The sequence below is a fragment of the Prenolepis imparis genome, unplaced genomic scaffold, assembly GCF_030444845.1.
Source record: "Prenolepis imparis isolate NDT839.2.m4 unplaced genomic scaffold, iyPreImpa1.0 SCAF_104, whole genome shotgun sequence".
In the NCBI taxonomy this organism is placed as follows: Eukaryota; Metazoa; Arthropoda; class Insecta; order Hymenoptera; family Formicidae; genus Prenolepis; species Prenolepis imparis.
In genome coordinates this window covers 55,006-77,453 of record NW_028141262.1, presented here as the reverse complement: position 1 = coordinate 77,453, position 22,448 = coordinate 55,006, and the positions used below count along the sequence as shown (strand labels likewise).

At 25.7% G+C, this 22,448-nt stretch overlaps 2 protein-coding genes across 9 annotated transcripts; one reads left to right on the top strand and one right to left on the bottom strand.

The window, feature by feature from the left end:
- Positions 1–1,373: 1,373 nt before the first annotated feature.
- Positions 1,374–4,807, bottom strand: LOC145947591 (uncharacterized). The gene is made up of 3 exons (XM_083057389.1): positions 4,714–4,807; positions 3,089–4,306; positions 1,374–1,495 (listed from the first exon to the last, which is right to left on the bottom strand). Exons 1-3 carry the CDS (start codon positions 4,805–4,807, stop codon positions 1,374–1,376), a joined length of 1,434 nt encoding a protein of 477 aa, XP_082913515.1.
- A 171-nt stretch (positions 4,808–4,978) lies between these two features.
- On the top strand, positions 4,979–21,154 carry LOC145947588 (cytochrome P450 4C1-like). 8 transcript variants are annotated; one of them, XM_083057380.1, is made up of 12 exons: positions 4,981–5,232; positions 5,455–5,561; positions 5,811–5,901; positions 16,693–16,881; positions 17,553–17,622; positions 17,879–18,005; positions 18,085–18,148; positions 18,452–18,546; positions 18,628–18,696; positions 20,087–20,264; positions 20,670–20,846; positions 20,936–21,153. In XM_083057380.1, exons 1-12 carry the CDS (start codon positions 5,061–5,063, stop codon positions 21,106–21,108), a joined length of 1,512 nt encoding a protein of 503 aa, XP_082913506.1. In that variant the 5' UTR covers positions 4,981–5,060; the 3' UTR covers positions 21,109–21,153. The 8 variants fall into 8 exon arrangements, with proteins under 8 accessions (XP_082913510.1, XP_082913512.1, XP_082913511.1 ...); XM_083057383.1 differs by lacking the exon at positions 16,693–16,881 and having other exon boundaries at positions 4,980–5,232; positions 20,936–21,154; XM_083057384.1 differs by lacking the exons at positions 5,455–5,561; positions 5,811–5,901 and having other exon boundaries at positions 4,979–5,232; positions 20,936–21,154.
- The last annotated feature ends 1,294 nt before the right edge of the window (positions 21,155–22,448 follow it).

Genomic DNA, 22,448 nt, shown 5'->3' with positions numbered 1-22,448 from the left:
AATTTTTATTTATATTTGACGCAATTTTTTTTAATATCACTATTTTTGTTAAATTAAAATAACACCATTTTGTAAATAAATATTTAACAGTTTTCTTAACTGGTACGAGTACTTGTGGTGCTTTTTTATTTAAAAAAATAGGTTTTTAAAAATTTTATTATAGTGTTGACACAATTAATATTTTTTGAAAGCTAAAAATTATATCAACTTAATTTTATAAATATTTATAATTTTGTAAATCAATCTTTAACATGTTACACACTGTAATATAATATGATAAAATACATTTAAAAAGCCTTTTTTTGCAACTTTAAAATTTCTTAAAATTGTAACATTATGGAAAAGTGTCAAAATCAGGATTGTATTCAGGGTGAAAAACAAATATGACCAAAATATTTTATTCTTGTAATTCTTTTTTGTTGAACTGTGTTATTATTACCCGAATCGTTTGTTTATTTATTTATTATAATAATCACAAAATATGCATTTCTATTTCTGATTACAATATTATCAAGAAAATTAATAATATTAAGAGACGCACTAAAAATACTAATTGTAAAAAAGTTATCAAAAATAATATATTTATTAACTATTTTGATCAAAAAACTGACGCAATGATAACTTATATTGTAGCGATTTGCACAAACGGCATATCTCGTTCTGTTTATTTCATATTTATTCCTTTTAACCAAAGAAATCATTACTCTTTATATGTCTATAGATTTTATGCTAAATTTTCTTATATGTGCGCACTTGACATTTAAACTAGTTTATAATGTATATGACATGTATTATTCAACTTAATAAAAAACTTGATAAAAAAAGAAAACAAACTATTTAATGCAAGTAATTATGGACTAGCTCAAGATCGATTAAATTATACAATTAAAAAAAACATGTTATCAAGAGTAATTACTTGAAAACAAAAACTGCAAGATCGCACAGCACGAATAAAAAACACATTATTGCATACGGATAAGTACATTATAATATATTCATATATGCCAATGTTAGATTAAATTATATCTTCATTCTTTTCTAAAGAAGCTATAATAAATATTAAATTAAAATTATTTAAACAAGAGTAGAAAAATGGAATTTTTTTGTAACACATAACATTAGAATTATTATTTTGTTATATCCTTATCAAAACACTAATTATTTTAAACTAAAATTTATTTATATAATTTTTAACTTTATTTCAATATTCTCGAAATATTTTACGTGTTAGGTCACATTAGTAAACTTTATACTATACTGAAATGTGCACTGCTATGCTTACCTCCCGAGCTTAAGAAGAAAAAGACAGGTTGCTTTGGAACAATTTCTGTCTCTGTCTAGTAAATTTTGATTGATCATTTTATATGTTCTCACTACAAACCAATAGAAGGAAAGGAAATGACACAGAAAAAACCCGGATTTAGTTCCAGTTTTTCCTCTCGCTCATCCCGTTTTTTTATAATATAGTCCACACTCCAGTATAATATAGAATTCACTGAATCACATTAGTGTTACACTTTAATGTGACATTTCAAGAATGATTAACGACTTTATTTTTCAACTTATAAGACGCATTAATTATTGCGTAAGATAAGATTTTTATTCTCATTTGTTAGAGTGGGAAAAATATAATAAAAGCGTTGATAAGTCGATATATCCACACATTAATAGTAATATAGATATCAAATCATATTATTATTTCGCAGTTATCATTGTTCAGTATAATGATATTTGTAAGTGTTGTACTAATTATTCTCGCATGTATTGCAAGTTACTTTATCTTAAATTAATTTTTATGTTGAGATGTTCAATAAACAAATATTGATGCACTCTTTTAATAGTGGAGATTTAAATCTATCCGATAAATATAAATACTTGGAAAAATAAATTGTTTCAATATATTAAAAATCTAAATAAATAAATCTATATCCTTAAACGTCCAATCACTGGAACATTTACCTTATTTAAAAATAAAAACTGCAAGATTACACAGCACGAACAAAAAACATATCAATGCATACGGATAAGTACATTATAATATATGCAATAGGTGTGGTAGTATGTTAAATCAGGATCACCAGTAATATAAAAACAAATTGACACCTTATCTCTCGACCAAACTGGCAGTATATTTATTAAGAAAATCACAACGTTTCGACCTCTATATTTGGTCCTTATCAAGTGATCTGTACAACGATATATTATATCAATAATGAGGAATTAACAAATGAAATAATTAATTTACACTTACATAGTTCCTTAAAGTTATACACTTATGTCATATTGATACGTGTCATGCTAGACAGACAGTTTATTGCCGACTAAACGACCTTTATTATTTTGTCATAGATATTATTAAGATTTTCAATGTCCTTATGTAAATTTATTGTGTTGTTATTTTTCTTTATATAAAACATCTCAGCAATCTCTCTTTTTCTTATATGTTTTTCGTTATGTAAGATGTTTGGGTTAGACCAATCGAAGTCATGGTTAAAATCAATCCTGTGCTTACTCACCACTGAAAGATTACTGCTGTGAAGTTTTATATTATTTGAATGTTCTTTAATTCGCGTACATAATTGCCTTTTTGTCTGTCCTATGTATGAGGCGCTGCAATCCTTACAATTTATTTTATAGACTATTTCCGTTTTTTTCTGAATAGGTAGGATATCTTTCCCCAGTTTTATTAAACGATTTAATTTCTTAGGAATGTAATGCACAATGTTAAGACCGATCGTTTTAAAATTCTGATAAATATTATTTAGGCCTTTTACGAAGGGGAGCGAAATAGTATTAGTAATTTCCCGTTTCTCCTGATTGTTACTAGCGTCATTTGTTAAGCGATCGTCCAAGGTATGCAGTCTTTTGTGAACAAACCGATTTATGAATTGTTCAGGAAAGCAATTGTTTGTCAATATTCGTTTAACAATTTCAATATTATTATGGTGAAATTTTTTGTCTGCTAGTAAAATTGCATGATCGACTAAGTTAAAAATCGTATTCATTTTATACTTGAGAGGATGATTTGAGTAGAAATTTATGTATCTATCTGAGCTCGTAGGCTTTCGATACCAATTAGTAACCAAACCTCCGTTCGATCTAATAACCGTTGTGTTGAGAAAATTCAGACAACCATTAGATTCTAATTCATATGTAAACCCCAAACGCACGTGATAATCATTAAAGACCTTCAAAATTTCCTGGACATTATTTTTTGGCACGATCGTGAAAATGTCATCCACGTATCTAAAATAAGTTTGAATATTAAAACTTAGTTCTGATAAGCAAAGAGTATCGAGATCGTCCATTACTATATCAGCTAGAATAGGCGAAAGAGGGGAACCCATTGGACTGCCGAAAATCTGTTCGTAAAAACACCCATTGAATGCGAAACTAGTTGAGTTTAGAATGAACTCGACAACATAGGAAAATTGCGCAAGACTAAAATCTGTGTTAGAAGAAATTTTATTCCAACGTTTTTCAATAGCCTTTAAAGCCAATTCTTTAGGAATATTCGTGTAGAGAGCCGTGACATCCAAGGACAAAAGTGTTTCGTCGTTTGTTATATTTTTATCTTTAATTTTAGTGGCAAAGGACCATCCGTCTTTAATATGTGAGGTAGCTTGTAGATTTGATTTATGTAAAATGTTATGAATATATTTCGCGACATTATAAATAGGACTTCCTATTGCTGAAACAATAACGCGTAACGGGAAACCCTCTTTATGGATCTTTGGCAGTCCATAACATCGCGGTAAATTGCCGTTAATAGTATTTAATTGTCTATACGTGCGTTCGTCGATTAATCCGTTCTCGCGCCAAGATTTTAATAGAGAATTGAGTTTGTTAGTAAGCTGTTTTACGGGATTTCTGTTTAATTTTTTGTACGTTGTCATATCATTTAGTAAACATTCCATTTTTTCTGCGTAGTCTTTTTTGTTCAAGATCACAGTGCATTGTCCTTTGTCGGCTTTTGTTACTAAGACGTCGTTATTTTCCCGAAAAAACTTATTACAAGTTGAAATTCCTTCACTAACAAATCTATCGATATAGCTAATATGCTTATTTACACATAACAATTTTTCAAGAGATTCAGCGATAGATATTCTAGTTGTTTCAATTAATTCTTTAGGAATCTTAGCTTGATTGACCTCTAAGTTCTTTATAATCTCAAGTGAGATTAGCATACGGTCATTTTTGTTGTTAGAATTTATGGGCAACCCGAATTTGTCTCCCAAGCTCAAGATAGTAGTAACCTCAATGGGAATGGTTTTCTTACTTAAGTTAATTATCCATTTTGAGTTGTCTATGTTCAATAAAGGATTCAAATCGACATTATGTTTCGTAGTTAGCGAGATGAATTTTTTATTTAATCTATTTTTTGATAGTGTGAAATGTTTAAAAAGTTTACGTTTATTATGGTCAAAAAAGCTATAAACTAAGTCATGTGGTAAATTTAAAAGTCTGTTTTCTATTTTTTGGTTATTAGATCGAAGGAAGGACAAGTTAAAGTTTACGTCTTTGATTTCTAGTTTCAGCAGTCTAAGTTGGTAATCGTTAGTTATTTTTTGCATTTTCCTTTGAATATTTTTGCTTTGAAATTTGACATTAATATTAAATTTACTTATATGTGGTGGTAAAACATCATAGGTTCTACAGCGCAATAAGAATGTTAATTGTTGGTTCGCAGTTCGCAGTTATTATTTTTTTTACGCTTGTTGATCCATGTTTTCATCAATAATGTGTAGTCATTGCCGTAAATCCTCGAGATTGAGTGGAAGTAGCCTTCCTCTGATGTGAGCTCCATAATTAGGTCCAAGAGCGTAAAAACAGTAGGTGTGGCAGTATGTTAAATCAGAATCACCAGTAATATAAAAACAAATTGTATAATATAATATATATTCATATATGCCAATGTTAGATTTATTTATATCGTCTATTTACATATTTGAGTGGGAAAAACATAATAAAAGCATTGGTTAGTCGATGATATCCACACATTCATAGTAATATAGATATCAAATCATATTATTATTTCGCAGTTATCATTGTTCAGTGTAATGATATTTGTAAGTATTGTACTAATTATTTTGGCATGTATTGCCACAAGTTATTTTATCTTAAATTACTGTCGCCGACAATCTTCCATTAAAACAAGAAACACTCTACCTGGTCCAAAAACATTTCCGATTATTGGAAGTGCCTACTATTTTCTGCAGCGGAGTTCTCATGGTAATATTAAAAAGATAAAAATATATTTAATTATAGAATAATGCTTAATTTATATAAAAATAATCAAACAAATAATAGGAATAAATATTTAGAAATATGTATATCAGTATTGCAAAATAAATATTATTATATTGCATTGTGTACAATATAATAAAATGCAGATAAATTGTTTCTTCTATGTAATTGTTTCTTTCATGTAATATATTATAAAACATATTTTAGAACTTTTGGATATTTTCATTAAACTAGCAGAAGATTATCCGTCTCCATTTCAATTATGGATCGGCAACAAGTCAATAATTGTAATATACGAATCAGATCAAATACAGGTAGAAATATATAATAACACTTTTTTTTATGTTTTATTATATATACTAAATTACTTACGTTTTCCTATATAAATAGATGAATATCTATATATTATATAAAGAATCTATTAAAAATAAATTATTTTTATATTTTTATAATCTTATATTTCTCATCTAATCAAAATGCTTTTCTGAAGTTTATAATAATTGTCTAAATAACGGAAACAGATATGTATTATAGAAATATTTTTAAAAATGTATATGTTGTAGACAATTTTACAAAACAGTCATTGTTTGGAAAAAAGTATAATATATAAATATTTTGAACCAGTATTAGGCAAAGGATTAGTTACAGCCCCTGGTAAGATTTCTTTTAAAAAAATTAAACATAATTAGTTACTTTTAATAACTCATTTTACACAATAAAGTAGTTATGTCACTTTTACTGAATAATTTATTTGCATATTTATAAATTGTACTAGGCGCATTTTTAAAGTAAAATCCGTTTTGAAATAAAAAAAGGATCTCAACATATAAAAATAATTTATTATAGTCAAAAAACTTGTAGAAGCTTACTTTATTTTTCCACATAATCACCATTGACTTCCATTCATTTTTGATATTGTTTCAACAGCTTCGTAATTCCATTGTTGTAAAAGTCCGCCGCCTGTGTCTTGAACCAGTTAGTAATGCTGTTCTTTAGTTCGCTTTTCCTTTCGTTTTTTAGTTCGCTTTAGGAAATTGAATAGACAATTCTGAAACCGTAAACCGCTGATTTTCAATAATTTTTGTATTTACTTCTTCCTTCTGTCATCATTGTTGGCGACCGTTACGCTCTTCGTCATAAATATTTGTTTATCCTTTTTTAAACAAACGACACCATTGTCTAACTTTAAAGTCATTCATAACATTTGGTCCAAAAACCTCAAAAAGTTGTCTATTCAATTTTTTAACGGCGAACTAAAAAAACGTTATTAATTGGTACAAGACACAGGCGGCAGACTTCTACAACAATGGAATTACGAAGCTGTTGAAACAATATCAAAAATGAATGGAAGTCAATGATGATTATGTGGAAAAATAAAGTAAGCTTGTAGAAGTTTTTTTGCTATAATAAATTATTTTTATATGTTAAGGTCCTATTTTTATTTCAAAACGGACCTTACTTTAAAAATGCGCCTTGTACAAATATTTATATTCACACTTCCACGATGGCGTATACATTTCAGAGACTTTTTATCATTTTTTAAATATTACATTTGCGCGCGCGCGCGCGCGCGCGCGCGTGTGTGTGTGTGTGTGTGTGTGTGTGTGTGACATATCATCTTTCAATAAATTTTGTAAAAAAGTTCTAACTCATCGATTATTTTGATTTTCATATAGTAAATAGAATTATGGATCAGTAATTTGAATTATATTGCAGACTTATAATTTCTAAGATACGACATTTTGTATAAAATATAAAGGCACTTTGTATAAAGTATAAAGATACTTTGTATAAAGTATTTCGCTCATATATTTCTGATTATATTCAATTTTTACTATTGTGTGTTATTGTATTGAGTGTTATTCATCTTTTTGTTAATATTTTTGTTTATGTTTATTATTTCATCGTTCAGTATAATTGTTATTTTATCGCATCAAGATATTTCATTTATTTCTGTAAGTTCTTAGACAGCTTTCGATATGCAATTATACAATATTTTGAATCTTGTTAAAAATAAAGATAAATTAACAAACCTTTTTATTTGAATATCGCAGAAAGTTATTCTTGAAAATATTAAATTTCCATGGTGGGAAAAAATAACCCTCACAGCACCGAACATTGCAGTAAGATTATAGGGAGGTTACAACCTTACATATTTAATAATCAATGTTACTGGTATATACCACTAACCTTACAATATAATCTTACGTTATAATATTATCGGAAGATTAATGGAACTTTATTTCAATATTTCAGTAATCTTACACGCAATTATGAAAATGAGATAATTGCGTGAAGATTACTGAAATATTGAAACAAGATTTCATTAATCTTTTGACAATATTATAATGTAAGATTATATTGTAAGGTTAGTAGTATATACCAACAACCTTACAATATAATCTTACGTTATAATATTATCGGAAGATTAATGGAACCTTATTACAATATTTCAGTAATCTTACACGCAATTATAAAAATGAGATGATTGCACGTAAGATTACTGAAATATTGAAACAAGATTTCATTAATCTTTTGACAATATTATAATGTAAGATTATATTGTAAGGTTGTTGGTACATACTACTAACCTTACAATATAATCTTACATTATAATGTTGTCGGAAGATTAATGGAACTTTATTTCAATATTTCAGTAATCTTCACGCAATTATCTCATTTTTCGGGTATACTAAAAATACGTAATATAAAACTATAAAATATCTTTTAAAATATTAATTAAATTTGATGTTTGCACATTTTCATATTTTCAAAATTATTTATTTATTAAAAAATTTAATTAAATTTAATTATAAAAATAATATATTATAAAATATTTTATTATAATATATTATAAAATAAGTATTTCTTCGTATTATTTATGTTTGATAAATTTTCAATATTTTATAAGTGTCATATTTATAATTATTTTATATTTATTTGCAAAAATATTTATTTTGTTTTAACTTTGTTATTCAAATTGCGCGCCAATTAATTTATTGAGCGCGCCAATTATAGCCACTGAACTACTTTCCTTTCTTTCTAGGCTGCGTTCGGAAACGTCACCCGAGTGCATTCCCTCTCTTTCTATATCACTGAGAGAGAAATGATATAGAAAGAGAGGGAATGCACTCAGTGACGTTTCCGAACGCAACCTAATGTGACGATTTTGTTATAATCGGACAAAGCCACGTTTTGAGGAAAAGAATACTTCGTATTTTGTGCATTATTTTGAGTGTGTGCATCGGTTCAACTCATCTGTGCATCTCTTCAATCATCATACTAAAAACTGGGTAATAAATAAAAATTGTATAAATATTTAACTATATAGATTTATGTATATTAAGAGGTTAAGTTAAGTTAGATTATCGTGCTTTCGGTATCTATAATAGCAATATAATATTTATTATAATTATTTATTTATTATAAATAGTTTATTTTATTATAAATATTTATAACGAATAGAATACATAAATATAAAATATATTCTAAGGGTCATCTTAGGCGTTTAGCTAAAATTGAGGCAGATTCGTATTCTTTTAGTAGAAGTTTATTATTACAGACACAAACTTTGCCTTGCAATAGTTCAATGAATACAGATATAGAATGTAATAAAGAAAATACTGCAAATATGAGAAATATAGATGATGAAGTTACTTTTATATCACCAAATGAAGACAATGTAAATGACAACATATCGCAATCAAATTTAATTGAACATTTACATGAGTCCTTAGAAGCAATAAGCACAGATAATAATTTTTATTCTGAAACTATGAGTGATGAGTCTTTAAATAAAAATAAAAATTTCAAACAATCTGTAGCTGCATGGGCAATAAAATATGGAATCACACACTCTGCGCTGACACCACTGTTAGAAATTTTAAATTCTTATACAAATACAAAATTTCCAAAGGACTCTAGAACTCTTTTACAAACTCCTAGAAATATTACTGAGGTTATTGAAATGGGCAATGGTCAATATTGTCACTTTGATATTAAAAGTATTGTGGAAAAAATGATAATGGATATAAGAAAAAGTGGTAAAAAAATTTCTGTACTGGATTTATTAATAAATATTGATGGCATGACTATATCTCGGTCTTCAAACGGTTGTTTTTGGCCTATTCTTGTATCGGAAAATCTGTGTGGTAAAGTATATATTGCAGGACTGTATTATGGATATACAAAACCAAAAGATCCCAATGAATTTTTAAAAAGATTTGTATCAGATATAAAGCCATTAATAATAACAGGAATTAGTGTCAATGAAATAACAGTCAAAGTAAATTTAAGTGCATTGATTTGCGATACACCAGCAAAATCATTTGTTCTTTCAGTAAAAAGTCATACAGGGTTCTCTAGCTGTACAAAATGTATCATAAGAGGTGAATGGCATGGACGTGTATGTTTTCCTGGAATAAATAAAAATAGCTTACGTACTGATTCAGAACTGGCAGATAATAAATACATGGGAGAATATCAGCAAGGAGAATGTATATTAAAGGAAATAAACAATTTTGGATTAGTTTCTTGTGTGCCACTTGATTATATGCATTTAGTATGTTTAGGGGTGATGCGAAAATTAATAAGTTTATGGTTGAAACATGTATTTCCAAAAAGAATAGCTAATACCTTCTGTGAACGAGTTTCTCGATTACTCAAAAATATAAGATCAACAGTTCCATTAGAATTTAATAGAAGACCTAGATCTCTGAAAGATTATAAACAGTGGAAAGCTACAGAATTTAGAACTTTTCTTTTATATTTAGGGCCTATTGTTTTAAAAGATATATTAGACAGAGACATGTATAACAATTTTTTAACGCTTCATATTGCTATTTCAATATTATGTAATCAAACTTTTTGTAAGGAAAATTATTATTTAGATTATGCTGAAAATTTATTGAAACACTTTGTTGATTCTTTTGCAAAATTATATGATAAAGCACATGTATCTCCCAATATACATAATTTACTACATCTTGTTGCAGATGTAAGAAAATTTGGAATATTAGATAACTTTAGTTGCTTTAGGTTTGAAAATTACATGTCAACAATTAAAAAACTATTGAGAAAAGGAGACAAACCATTACAACAAATTTCAAAAAGATTTGGTGAAATTGAAAATATAAATGAAACATTTAAAGAAAAGACTCTGAATTATGAAATAAGAGGTTTTGAATTATATTTAGATAATAAACATTTTGATGGCCCTTTAGAAAACAATATTAAGAATATTAAAAGTCAATATAAAATGTTGTGTAATTTATTATATACAATCCGCTGTGATAAAAGAAATAATTGCTGCATATTAGAAAATGGAGAGTACATAGAAATAGAAAATATTATTCAGTGTGAAGATAAAACTATATTTGTGATTGGGAAAAAACTATTAAATGTAAAAGTTTTATATGATGTACCTATTCAGTCTTCACTTTTACAAATAAATATTGTAAATGAAAATTATGAAAATCAAACTTTAAATGCATGGGACATAAATTATGTAGCAGCAAAAGCTTGGAAAATTCCGTATGGCGATCAGTTTGTTATATGCCCCTTAATACATACATTTAAAAATAATTTATCTAATAATAATAGATAATATAACTATAATAGTTATAATATAAATAAGAGTGCTACCGGAAACACGAGCGAAATTTTCAAATCGAGAATCCTCGCCATACGGAAAAGGTTTTCGATTGGATAGTTGCTCGCATTTCCGATAACGCTCTTATCCGCGCTTTACTTGTAAATATAAAAATTATAAATATATTTTATAAATATATATAAGTTATAAATATAAATGAATTATAAAATCAGCATAGTTTAAGTATGTATATATACGAGTATAGAGTTCGAAGAATAGTTATAATTATTATTTATATAGTCCCGTTTGTTTATTTCTAAAAAATGAAATTTTTAGTTTATTCTGATCTTCTATATTAACGTGTGATTCTATCTTCACAAAACTTATCTACTTTAAGCAGAAATGGCCACCTCGAAAATCTACATTGTCGTAGAATTTAATGATGGCCTGGCAATAGTACCTTCATGTTGGTTAAACGAGAGTGAAATGAAATGTGCTTATCCCACTTTTCGGGATCCAACAAAAATAAAAAAGGCTGTTGCATCACAATTATCTCCTGAAGATAACTCAAACTGGAAAAAATATGATGTTTTAAAAATCTTCTATAGAACAAGTTAGATTTATTTTTCAAAAATTCGATTATGTACATTATTTATAAATATGTCGATTTTAAATATCCTTTTTATGTCTATCTATATTTTCAGATTTATATGAAAAAGCAAAAGAGAAGCTACTTATTGCTGAAAATATGTCAGATTTGACGGCTGACGAAAGCACAGAAAATGATGAAAACAGAAGATGCGTCAAAGAAAAGAAATCAAGACATATGCGAGCTAAAAAAATTTATTCTTCGTCAGAGGAGTGTGAATTTGATTCTGACGTTAGTGAGAAAACAACCAAATTATCACCCTTTCCTAAACTTGAAAAAGATAAAAATATCACGTGTACCGGAAGCAAAAACTTATTAATAACTGCAGAAAATGGTTAATATTTTTAAAAATTTTTTGAGAATATTTATGTATATTCAAAATTATTAGTTTATTACATCAGTATTTATTATATATAATAAGAGATAATAAGTAAGTGCGCACGAATCTTTTATTACCATAGCAAAAGAATTACAACACAGCGATCAAAAAAGCACTTTAGTTATTTTGCATTTTTAATTCATTTAATTTTTTAATGTTTTTAATTATTTTTATTTTTAGAATTTCAAAAAGAGGTTATAAGAAAATTACAATTGTTGTTTAACAACATGACTGCTCTAGAAAATAGAATGATATTGCTAGAAACATCAAACATTATGCGGCATAGGGAGGAAGAAACAGTCGACAATACTATATTATATGAGGAGTATGATCTTCCATTACAAAATATGCAAGCATTAGAACGATTAGAACAGCTATTAAAAACTAGCTCATTTGCAGATAAAATGGTTAATATGTAGTTTTATATATAACATATTCATATATATATATATATATATATATATATATATATATATATATGTACATACACTCACACAAAAATACGTGTACATACATAATACGTACACAAACCTAAAATCATATATATATATATATATATATATATATATATAGGTTTAATTAACAATATATATATATATAATTTTAGTTGATAATATTTCATATTTTAAATTAATAACGAATTTCTTCTTTTCTCTGGCTTGTCTCTAGGTAAACACGCTGAAACAAGTGGGTGGAGTGAATTTGTCCAATATAATCCCAAATATGTTAAAAAAGTTACTAAGCGACCATTTTGCACAGACTTTCAGTTATTTAGGTTTAGGACAACGAAACAAGAAAAATTTTAGTGCTCTAAAATTATGCTCAATTGTGAAGAGTGAGTATTACATGAAACTCAAACAATCGATTCTGCCATATTCAAAACAACAAAACATAGACGAGACTATCCTTATTCACAAATTGTTCTTAAAATATTTGAGTTTATAGAATAGAGTATTTCTAGTACCAGATTTGATGCTTTCAATAATGAAGTTATATTTATTTTCATATTAACATAATAAAAATTTTCCATAAAAATATTTGTAAAAATATTATATCAATATAAAATTATTCAGGAAATATATATGTTAGTACATATTTATATAGAGTTACTAATTCACACACACACAATGCATAGTTTACACAAAAAAGTTAAATAAAAATCTCAAAAATAAGTTTAGATAGTAATACATAGTAGTATAAAAAAATTTACTTATATGAAACACTTTATAAATATACATATATAATTAATGCATGAAAAATCTCAATATATTTGTTCAGGAAATATGTATACATATAACATTTGACATTATTATATTATATATGACAATTTGTTGGATAAAATCCTTATATATGGTGACTTTTTAATATTCAACATATCTTTATATAACTGTATACATATAAACTCCAAATTAGAATTCTATTAAAGCCTGCTTGAAATTAATCGAAAAAATAATTTTATTATCCATTTCGTTGAAACTTAGTTTGCAAAAAGTTTTTTTTTCACTCGCTTTTTTTCTTGCAAACTACTGATAATATATATCTTGATATTTTCGTTTTTATATAAATATAACGTTTTATTTAAGAATTATTGTAGGAAAATATTTATGTAAGTAAATATTTATTTTTCATACATATATTTTAGTATCATTATAGTAATATCGATTTTTTTCCTATTTATAGGAGTGATACGAATTCATAAACCGGAATCAACTGATACACAGATTGCTAAGTCAATATCGAGTTGGTTAATACAAGCTAAGTGGCGAGTGCAAAGAGCAGAGTATGTATATATATATATATATATATATATATATATATGTAGATACATGTATATGTATATTCATTAATAATAATAAGAATTTTATTTGTTATATTAATATTACAATATTATAGTTAATCATATATATACAAATATTAAAAATTATAATAATTAATAAAAATAATAAAAATAGTATATTAAGAATTATAATTAATAAAAAGGAAAAAATACAATACACATATAACGCTTTTTATAATTACTCTAAAAAAATATATCACAGATAAATTTGTTTGAAAAATACACACATTAATTGGAGAAATTTTTATAGAACAAAAGCGAAAAAGCAACAGGAGCGTGAAGCAATCGACGAAGCAGAACTGATGATGGAAAGATGCAATATATAATTCATATTAAGTCATATTAAAACTCATATTTAGTTTATTTTATATATATTGTAAAAGTTATATATAGTTTATATTATACTATTAAGTTTATTATCCGCAGTAGCGTTATTTCCGGGTGCTTTTTTTTCAATTTTCAATTTTCTAATTGGCTGGTTCTAAAAGTAAGAATCACGTTCGATTGCTACTTGAGCTGTTGAGTCTGTTGAACGCGGCCAATAAGTATTATTTTATTTCGTTCTAATTTTTATTTAAATTTTTATTTAATTTTTTAGTTTTAATTTTTCTTTAAATTTATTTAAAAATATAATGCAATTTTTTATATGTTTGTGCAAGGGGACTCAAAAAATTTTTGCGGAAGCATCCCAGTCAAATAAATTGTTACGCTACTGCGTTATTATTATATAAAAATCATTTATAATAACATATATATATATAATGTTATATTAAAATAATATATAATATATAATTATATAATGATATATATATATATAATATATATATTAATAATGTAATAATTATATATATATATATATTTATATATATTACATAATAAATAATATAAAACATATATATACAATTTTATAATTTTAAATGAATCTTTCATATATCCTAATAAGGTTACAATAATCTTAAATTGTAAGATTCCACAAAGATTAATAAATATGCCATTAACCTCCCAATAACATGTGCATGTTCGTCCAATCTCATTCCCTTAACATTCCAGAAACCTTATAGGACATGTTGTATTAATATTCATATTACATGCTAAGAATCTTTTAATTTGTAATATTAAAAGGTTCTTAGTATGTTATATGAATGTTAATACAACATGTCCTATAAGGTTTCTGGGATGTTAAGGGAATAAGATTGGACGAACATGCACATGTTATTGGGAGGTTAATGGCACATTTATTAATCTCTGTGGAATCTTACAATCTTACAATTTAAGATTATAGCAACCTTATTAAAATGTTGATGTGCTGTGAGGGAAGTATGTCGGGAATATATACTCTATACATTTGTTATATTATAAAATATAAACAACTATATATTTTATTATCTTACTGCAAAATATACATGCGTGAGCAGAGAAGAAGCTGTGTTCCTTCTCCTGTAGTCTCCACGGCAGAAAATTTTAATCTAATCAAAACAAAAGAAAATGTTTAAAAAATACCGAATTTGGCCTCCAAAGGTGTAAGTAAGAGGAGTAGTGATTTTGTAGTTTTTTTTTTTTTTTAGAGGAGAGCGGGAAGAAAGTGCATTTTTAAAAACATACAAAAACAATCTAATAATAATTAATTAATTAATTAATAATAATAATAATAATAATAATAATAATAATAATAACAAAACACCATACCATAGTACAAGTGCAACAACCATCATTGAAAATGAAGAATACAAACTATACTGTGATATAACGAAACACACGAAACCTGGGAATTATTTCTCATATAGAGACTGGTGCCTCATATAAGGAGAAGTCTAGCTTTAATTTTTCATAACATGGCTATAAAGTAAAATATCGAAATAAAAAAAATGCATTTTATAGGGGATGAACAATACATTCATGACATCTGATCAGAATTTCCAGATAACGTTAACCTTTTTACAAATAAATCTCAAATATCGCAAAAAAGCCATTTTTGCGATATTAAACCTCAATTACTTCTAAAACCTAACATGCTAGTGAAAATTGGCTTGCGGCATCGTGTTTAGTATTCAAAAATCTATCAGAAACATCTTGTCTTGTTTAAAATAATGAAAAAAATATTGTTTGTAAACTAGTGTTATTATTATTATTAATTATTATTAATTAATTATTATTATAGATTGTTTCGATATGTTTAATAAAATGCACCTCCTTTCCCCCCTAAAAAAAACACAGATGCATTTTGTGGTAGCTCGATACATCATGTTGTTGCTCAATTTTCAAGATGTTTTCTATACCCAACGAATTTTTTCATAGTTTCATTCAAGAGATCAAAATCTACAAAAAACATTATTCCTTTTACTTACACCTTTGGGGGCCAAATTAGGAACTTCTTTAACATCCTCCTTTCTAGTTTTTTTTTTTTTTTTTTTTTAATAAAAGTTAAGTTATGAGATTAAAAATTTGTATTATATTACAATTTTTTCGGAATTTTTGGATGCAGGGGAAAAGCGGAATCTTTTCTTCGGCCACGTACTTTGCAGTAAACCAAAACAATATAATAAATCGTTCCACATAAGTTCAAAGTTTATACTTTCCTTTATATGTAATCCTTGTGACTGCTTTGCATAAAAGTGTTACAAACTAATGTGAAATTATACAATTATAACATTAAAAGTACTAATATTTTTGAATATAATATGTCAAAGTTATAAAAATTGATAACCACGAATAATTTATATACATTACTCTTAAGATATATATATATTTTTTAAACGGTTTAAAAAGTACAAAACTTTAAAGAAAAAAATTTTAGAAACTTAGAAGAGTTTATATATAATGTGATACGAGAGAAAAAAAAATGAATGTAAATCAAAACTATAATATCTGTGAAAATCAGAGTGGTTTATGACGTATAACTTATTTGCAATATTTCTCATCTTTCTTTCTCTTTATTATTTTCTTAATAAAATTTCTTCTTATTAAATTCTTCCTAATAAAATTTACTTCAGCATCTATGTGGACTAAACAACGAAAAATAGTGGCGCCAAGTTTTAATACAAATATGTTACAAAAATATTTTGATATATTTGTGGAACAATCTTTAATATTTACGGACAAATTAGAAAAAGTTACATTAAACGAGAATGAAGTTTTTCTTCTTCAAAATATAACAGAATATGCTCTGTCTACTGCGTGCGGTAAGACTAAGTATTTTTATTCATTTGCAGTATTTTAAACATTTCGTATCAAAATTATTATAACGAATAAATGGCACCGTAAAAATGAGAAAATTTGCTAATGATGAAAAAAGCCTACACGTTACAACGATAATTACATTCTATAAACTAAATATAAAACTTTTATATTAAACGCAACTATTAAACGCAATTTATTTAAAGTTAAAATTTTAAAGAGTATCAAATTATGTATTAATTTTGTAATAGCAAAATCAGATTTATAATATTTTATTCAATTTAAATATAATTATAAGTCTATGAAATAAGTATAAAAAAGTATCAATTTGTTTTTAAGATTTTATGTTTTTATGTTTTTATTTTCTTATATTTTAATAAAAAGATATGCAAAAATGCTGTAAAATATCGTTAAACATTTGACACTAATATAAATTAATAATGCAAAAATTATAACAAACAACAAAAACAATGAAATAAGCACAGTTTTTCACAACTGGTTGCTATTTTCAAATACTTGTTAAAAAGGCATTTATTTTCTATTTTGAAAAATTACATATCACATTTATTTATTAAATCTAATGTTTAATATGTAACTCAATATAATTAGTCAGTTAGGTTAGATATACTATTGGTATCTTGAATATTAAGTTTATTTTTATATAATTGTTATAAAGCTACAATATCGGACATAAAACTGGAATATATATCGAATTTAATCAGTCAATGTTTCCAATTTATAACAAGGTAAAAAAAGGTTTTATCGTAACTTTATACAATATCAAAATGTACATTATTCGTAAAAATAAATTTATTTAAATATTAAAAAAGTTTATAAATGTATTTATATTACTAATTAAAGGTTTCTTATAAATAGATTTATTAATATATAAATAGAGAAAACATTATTTATTATTAACTTCATTGTTGGAATTTAATAATCACAATTAGTTAAATGCCTTCTTACATATCTTATAAAATATTTAAAAAAGATGTTTTTCAGTTTCAAACAAATTGTAAGAACAAGGATGAAAAATATATTTTTATATTCTAATTTTATATTCACTCTCACTGCTACGGGACGAAAAATGCGAGAAGTTGTAAACTTCTGCCATTCAATTATAAATAAAGTAAATATTGCAAATATTATTACTTTAGCTTACATAGCATATTATATATGTATATTACACAATCTCTATTATTACACAGTTCATACAACAGCAGATATATGCATTAAATGATTTGAATACCAAGAATAAAAGTGAAACAAGTCGTAAGTTTATTATTTTATTTGTATCATTTGATCTTACTAATTATAATATTGTGCAAAATAAGATTTTTCTTAGATAGCTTTAGATAAAATATTATTAGTGTGTTTTACTATTAAAATACTTAATTTTATTCGTTGATAAATTGTCATTTTTTTACTCCCGCATTATTTTTAATATTAATTTTCAAAGTAACATATAGAATTCTTACCATAAAACTGAGAAAATAATAAACACACTTATACAAAATATACGCGCACGTACGCACAAAGAAGCTTTAATTTTTTTAAATTACATTTTTTATATAGATAAATCGCTTCTTCGCATTTTATTGGAAACATCTTATAAAAAGAAGATGACACAAGAGATGATCCAGGATGAAGTATTTACTATAGCATTAGCGGTAAATACAATATATTTACATATAATTGTAACTATATACATATAAAAACAAAGAAATAAATATATAAAATTTATTTATTAGGCCACCGACACAGTCGCTCATACCATAGATTTTGTGGTCTTAATGTTAGCAAATTTTCCAGATATACAAGTATGTATATATTAAATTTATTTAGATATAATTTATACACTTATTTAAAAAAACGTAGCATTGCGAATAATATAGATTTATAAAAATATAAGAAAATATACATATATATATATATATAATAGCAATAATTTAAAAATTCTCTCTACATATATCCTTATATATGTATATCCATTTTTTGATTAAACTGTATAAAATGGAATTTTTGGATTGCTTATTTCTTTAAATGGTTTGCTCGTTTAAATATAATAATATTCCTAAAGCCTAAGGCCCAAATTCTGAATCCTCTTTTATCGATAAAAGAGGATTCAGAATATGGGCTTAAATCTACTAATATAAACTTTCATTTAAACCGTCATTCAGCTAAATTGAACGTAATAAAAACAATAAGAAGTTTTTATGAAAAACTTGACTCTTTTTTGCATCTATTCATTTATCTATTCAGTATGCGCACTCTGTATATATTATAATGATATAATAATCATATCTATCTATATAAATTCTATATAATATAATCTATATAAATATTTACAATTAATATAAAATTTTTCAATGTGTCAGTTCACGTTAGTGTCTTATGTAGAACTTAATTTATTAATAACTTTTGAATATATAATGGGTGAATGGTAAATTATGGTAAAGAATGGTAATGATAAATTATAAAATAAAACTTTTTAGAAGTTACTCATCTCTAAAAGTGTGATGATTTTAATAATATATATAAAGATTTAAGATCATTGATTTCTCTTTATACAGGTTTATCTATTCTTTAAATATAATTAGGGCTGCTTTCGCGAGAAAATCAAAATGATCCAGATTAAAATGAACCTGTGCTGTGATTGGTCAAATTTGAAATTTCACTGAATTTCATTGAAATTGAACTTAATGAAATTTAGTGAAATTTCAGATTTGACCAATCTCACAGCACATGATCATTTTAATCTGGATCATTTTGATTTTCTCGCGAAAGAAGCCTAGAATTATCAGGGTTATCTTTTGACATATTGTTCTATAAATTATAAAATAATTTCAACGTAGTTTTCATAAAATTATTATATATAGCTACAGTTATGTTCGAATTCTAACTTCAACTTGTGTGCGGTTTGTATAAATATTATTCTTTTTCAACATAAACGCTTATAACATGCGAGCAAACGAAAAATATAATCCTGTACGAAATTTATTATAAATTCGCTAAAGTAGAAATTTTATGTGGAATGTTTTAATTAAATTAAGAATCCTACTAAAACGTACAGAAATGTCTACATTAATCTTTAACATTATCAGTATTTCGATACCAGTATTAATAAGATTACATTTCTTTTATTATTGCACATGTTTATACATATATATATATATATATAATTAAATATTATATTCAATCGTATAATAGGAAAAAGTGTATAAAGAATTATGGAAGATTTATGGAACAAAAACTACAAAATCTGTCCCCATTAAATATGAAGATTTACAACATATGAATTACTTGGATCGTGTTATAAAAGAAACTATGAGAATATTTACTCCCGTTCCTGTAATTGCGCGTCATCTAACGGAAGATGTACAAATGGGTTTGTTTACATTTAAATATAATTATGTAATTATTTTATGTGCCTATTTATTATTGCGTATACAATTATTATCGTATACCAACTAAATGCGACAAAAATTTGTTTTAAAAGGTAAAAGATACTGTAACTTATTGTTAGAAATAATCACATTTTAAATTATTAAAAATTAAATGTATTAAAAAGGCACAAGAAATCGTGCTTATCACACATCAATACGAACAAATTTGAAAAAGTTTATTTTATATATTAACAAGAAATATTTTGTAAAAATAAATACATCCTTGTTTGTGGAAAATAAAATAAAATAAAAGTGCTTTTTATTTGACTATTTTTTATTGCTTTATTTATAAACTATTTACTCTTCTTATAAGTAATTACATTTAAATACAAAAATATGTGTTTCAGGAGAGGTTATTTTACCAAAAAATTCTGAGGTCTTAATAAACTTTATAACGATGTATCGAAATGAAAAATATTGGTCCAATCCGTTAGTATTTGACCCAGACAGATTTCTCCCTGAGAAAATAGGAACATCTTATAAGCATTACATGCCGTTTAGTATGGGACCCAGGAATTGTGTAGGTAAATATAAACAAGTCACAAAAACAACATAGGTATATCACGATAATATTGATTTGTATTATTATATTGTAATTGCTAAACTTTTGCAGGCATGAAATATGCGATGATTTCAATGAAAGTTTTCCTAGCAACTTTGGTACGAACATTTATGTTCAAAGTAGATAAAAGTATCCAGATTGATAAAATAAAATTACATGGCGACTTCGCATTATCTACTGTTGAGCCTATAAAAGTCAAAATTGAAAAACGAAATTTATATTGAAATGAAGCTAGAACACACTTATTAGAATATAATATAATATTATATTACATTCTAATAAGTGTGTTCTTGCTTTATTTCAATATAAATTTTATTTTATATATATATATATATATGTATATACCTATATATACACAGGATGTAACTGAAAAAACATATGGAGCACATCATCAAAGTCTCCGGCCAAAGGAGACGATTTTTTGTCAGTGAAAATGTCGAGGTACCAATAATTTTTAAGTTATAAATGATTAAAAAAGAAGAGTTTCTCGCAAAACTAAACTTTGTAGAGTTAAAATATTAACAAAATAACATTTTGCTTCCTCATAGAGGAAGCTTTGTTTTCGTAAAAAAATTTTTTTTTCGGATTTCTATGCCAATATGTTTAGAATGTTCCAAAACATCGAAAAATCACATTTTTACAAAATGTCTGTATGTGTGTATGTATGTATGTATCCATCTACGGATTTTTCAAACGTCCATAACTCAAGAACTGCTTGAGCTACAGCGCTTTAATTTTGCACACAAGTAAAGTAGTACAACACTTTTATTTACTGTAATTTTTAGAAAAATTCATAAAGTGTTTTAGATTTTAATCCAATTTTAATTTTTTTTTTAAATGGCGTGATTTCTCTAATTTCCGTAAATTTTGAGATTTCGGGTTAAATTTTTTTATACAAATAGATTATCATTAAAGGTTGGTTGGATTTGAATTTGGCTTGAATCGGCTAAGTGGTTCTTTTTTCATAAAATTTTGAATTTTTTAAAAAAAGGGCGTGATTGCTCTAATTTCCGTAAATTTTGAGATATCGGTTAAAATTTTTTTACATGAATAGATAATCATTAAAGGTTGGTTGGTATTAAATTTGACGAAAATCGGTAAAGGGATTTATTTTTTATGAAATTTTAAATTTTTTAAAAAATGAAAATTTTACGAAAGAAACATACGAAAGGAACATACAAAAGGAAGTACATACATACATACATACATACATACACACATACACACATATATATACGTGACAAAAAATGTTATTTTATATGAAACAAGTGTGCAAATTGGAAACTTGTACATTGCTTCCTCACCATTCTATTTCGCTCATTAAGCTTCCTCTATGAGGAAGCCAAAATTGAAAAACTAGCTTGCTCATAGAGAAAGATTAATGAGCGAAATAGAATGGTGAGGAAGCCATGTGCAAGTTTCCAATTTTTTAAAATTAATTTCAAGTAGAATTTTAATAGAATTTAAATTTAAGTCTTACTTATTGTTAGTTATGATGACAAAAATTAGGAATACAAAAAATGATGATCTCCCTCGACATTTTTGCTGATGAAAAATCGTCTCC